General features: G+C 38.7%; 1 protein-coding gene across 1 annotated transcript; it reads right to left on the bottom strand.

The window, feature by feature from the left end:
• Positions 1-578: 578 nt before the first annotated feature.
• On the bottom strand, positions 579-2291 carry LOC108981279. Its single transcript, XM_018952386.1, has one exon. The coding sequence runs from the start codon at positions 2289-2291 to the stop codon at positions 579-581; it is 1713 nt and encodes a 570-aa protein (XP_018807931.1).
• Between the last annotated feature and the right edge of the window lie 449 nt (positions 2292-2740).

Genomic DNA, 2740 nt, shown 5'->3' with positions numbered 1-2740 from the left:
GCATCGGCAATTGAGCCTTCTGGACGGGCTTTATTTTTGACATAACGCTTGAACTTTCCTAAATATCTTTTGAAATGATACATCCACCTATATTGCACAGGTCCCGCAAGTAAGGTTTCGTGTGGCAAATGGATGGCGAGATGCACCATTATATCAAAAAATGTAGGTGGAAATATCATTTCCAGTTTACAAAGAAGAATAGAGATGTTAGTTTGTAGCCTTTGTATGACATCAATGCATAATGCCCGTGCACACAATTTTTTGAAAAAGGTACTTAACTCAGTCAAAGCTTGTTGAACATCACTCGTAAAGTATCCACCAATCACAACTGGAAGCAATCTTTGCATAAAAATATGACAATCATGACTTTTCATGCCTAAGATCTTTGATTCACTAACGTTAACACATCGAGCAATGTTTGAGGCAAAACCATCAGGGAACTTAACATTTACCAACCACTCACAAAAAGATCTCTTCTCCAGTTTATTTAACTGGTAACATGCCAACCTCATCGCATAACGATCACCATCCTGTTGTAAGTGTAATTCTTTTCTTATGCCAAGGTTAGCTAAATCCCTTCATGCATTGGCGGAGTCCTTACTTTTTCCATCAATATTCATCAAAATGCCTAATATGCTATCGCAGATGTTCTTCTCAATCTGCATGACGTCGAGGTTATGCCTCAAACCTAAGGAAGACCAATAAGGTAGCTTAAAAAATATACTTCTTTTTGTCCAATTCAACTCATTGGCTATGCGTTTCCTCTTCTTTGTAGTTTTCCCAAACTGTACATCTGTCACTTCTTTCAACTGTTCCAGTATAGCATCTCCTGACAAATGTATAGGTTGATGCCAATAATCCGTATTACCATTAAAATCAACCTTTTTAGATCTCCACCTGTGCCCTGCCGACAACCACCAACGATGACCCATGTAACAATGCTTTCGCCCATAGACCAACCACAATGAATCTGTCTTATCATTGCATGTTGGACATGCCAGCTTTCCCTTTGTGCTCCACCCAGAAAGATTAGCATACGCTGGAAAGTCATTAATGGTCCATAGTAATGCGGCATGTAAGTGAAACCTAGATGAGGTAGAGGCATCGTATGTATTAACTCCATCTTCCCACAAATATTTCAATTCGTCAATTAAAGGGCGTAGATAGATGTCAATATCATTACCAGGTGCTTTTGGGCCAGGGATTAGCAAAGATAGCATAAGGTATGGATCTTTCATGCATAACCAAGGGGGCAAGTTATAAGGTACGAGTATCACTGGCCATATACTGTATGGTTTAGTTATATTGTTAAATGAGTTAAAACCATCACTAGCTAAACCAATTCTCACATTACTAGAATCTGAGGCAAATGTAGGATAATGGAGATCAAAATCTTTCCAGACCTTCGAATCTGCAGGATGCCTCATGACATTATCATTGTTGACCCGTTCAGAAGCATGCCATTTCATTGCGACGGCAGTCTTACTTGACACAAATAGTCTTTGCAACCTTGGGATCAAAGGAAAATATCTCAACACTTTTTGTGGAATTTTCTTTACCTTATTAGTGCTTAACACCCACCTCGGAGTGTTGCATTTAGGGCACTTCTCTTTATCAGAATGTTCCTTCCAAAAAAGAACACAATCATTCAAAAAAGCATCTATCTTGGTGTAATTAAAGCCAAGGCCATGTTCCAAGCGACATGCCTCATTGTACGAGTCAGGGAGAAGAACATTAGGAAATGCATCTTTCAACAACTTGATAACCATGTTAAAGGATTTAACACTCCAACCACCAACTGTCTTGATATGAAGCAACTTTACGATAAATGATAGCTTTGAGAACTTTAGGCATGATGGATAGAGTGGACGACGTGCATCTTCTAACAAGTCAGCAAAGTTGGCACCTGGACCCCCTTCTGATACACCATGAGTAGGTCTATGAACGCTGTCTGAGTGGTCCATAGAGGCTCCATGCTGAATGTCATCCAGCATCTCATCCATATCATCAATGTAGCCATCATTCAAGCTTGTCTCATCACCAGAATTTAAGGAACTAACATCCAATACTTCATCCTCACCATGGAATATCCAGGCCTTATAAGAAGGATCAATCCCTATGATAAATAAATGGTCTTCGACCACATTTATTGGTTGGAAGAACATATTATGGCATCTACGATACGGACACCTAATGTCAAATCCTCCGGGTGCGTGTTCCCGAGCCATAGCGATGAACTGGTTAACCCCCGATGCATATTCGTTAGACACAAATCTATCTTCAATATCCATCCACGTCTTGTCTATCTAGATATGATGCCACAAATGAAAGTGTGAAATGTAATCTCTATTGATGAATGTACAAAGTTCGAAACAAATAGCAAAATAATGAAAGACAAAATAAAAACAATTAAGCAAGTTGTTATTCTACTTGCTTAAGCCTATATCTATTTAATAAATAAAAAAACCTGGATAATGAAATGGAAAGACTTCACTCAAGGACTATAATGATAGTTGTTGTCCGGGACTCTCCCCTCTAATTTGGATATTTCATGTTGATATAGAACCAATATCAACATGGTATACATTGTAAGGACAAAGTAAAGAATATAGTGTACAGTGTAGGATATCTTAGATGGTTCAGGCAATGGCCTAGCCATAGCCAAGCTTCCAAGTTTGGCTAGAATATTAACTTTTGACTATACCAAATGACTTTTAGCTAGGTGAGTCCACATTGGACT

This window comes from Juglans regia, chromosome 12 (genome assembly GCF_001411555.2).
Source record: "Juglans regia cultivar Chandler chromosome 12, Walnut 2.0, whole genome shotgun sequence".
In the NCBI taxonomy this organism is placed as follows: Eukaryota; Viridiplantae; Streptophyta; class Magnoliopsida; order Fagales; family Juglandaceae; genus Juglans; species Juglans regia.
This window is presented reverse-complemented; position numbering and strand designations above follow the sequence as displayed.

Coding starts and splice junctions, on each gene's coding strand:
- LOC108981279 (XM_018952386.1), bottom strand. CDS start 2,291: ATGGATATTGAAGATAGATTTGTGTCTAACGAATATGCATCGGGGGTT.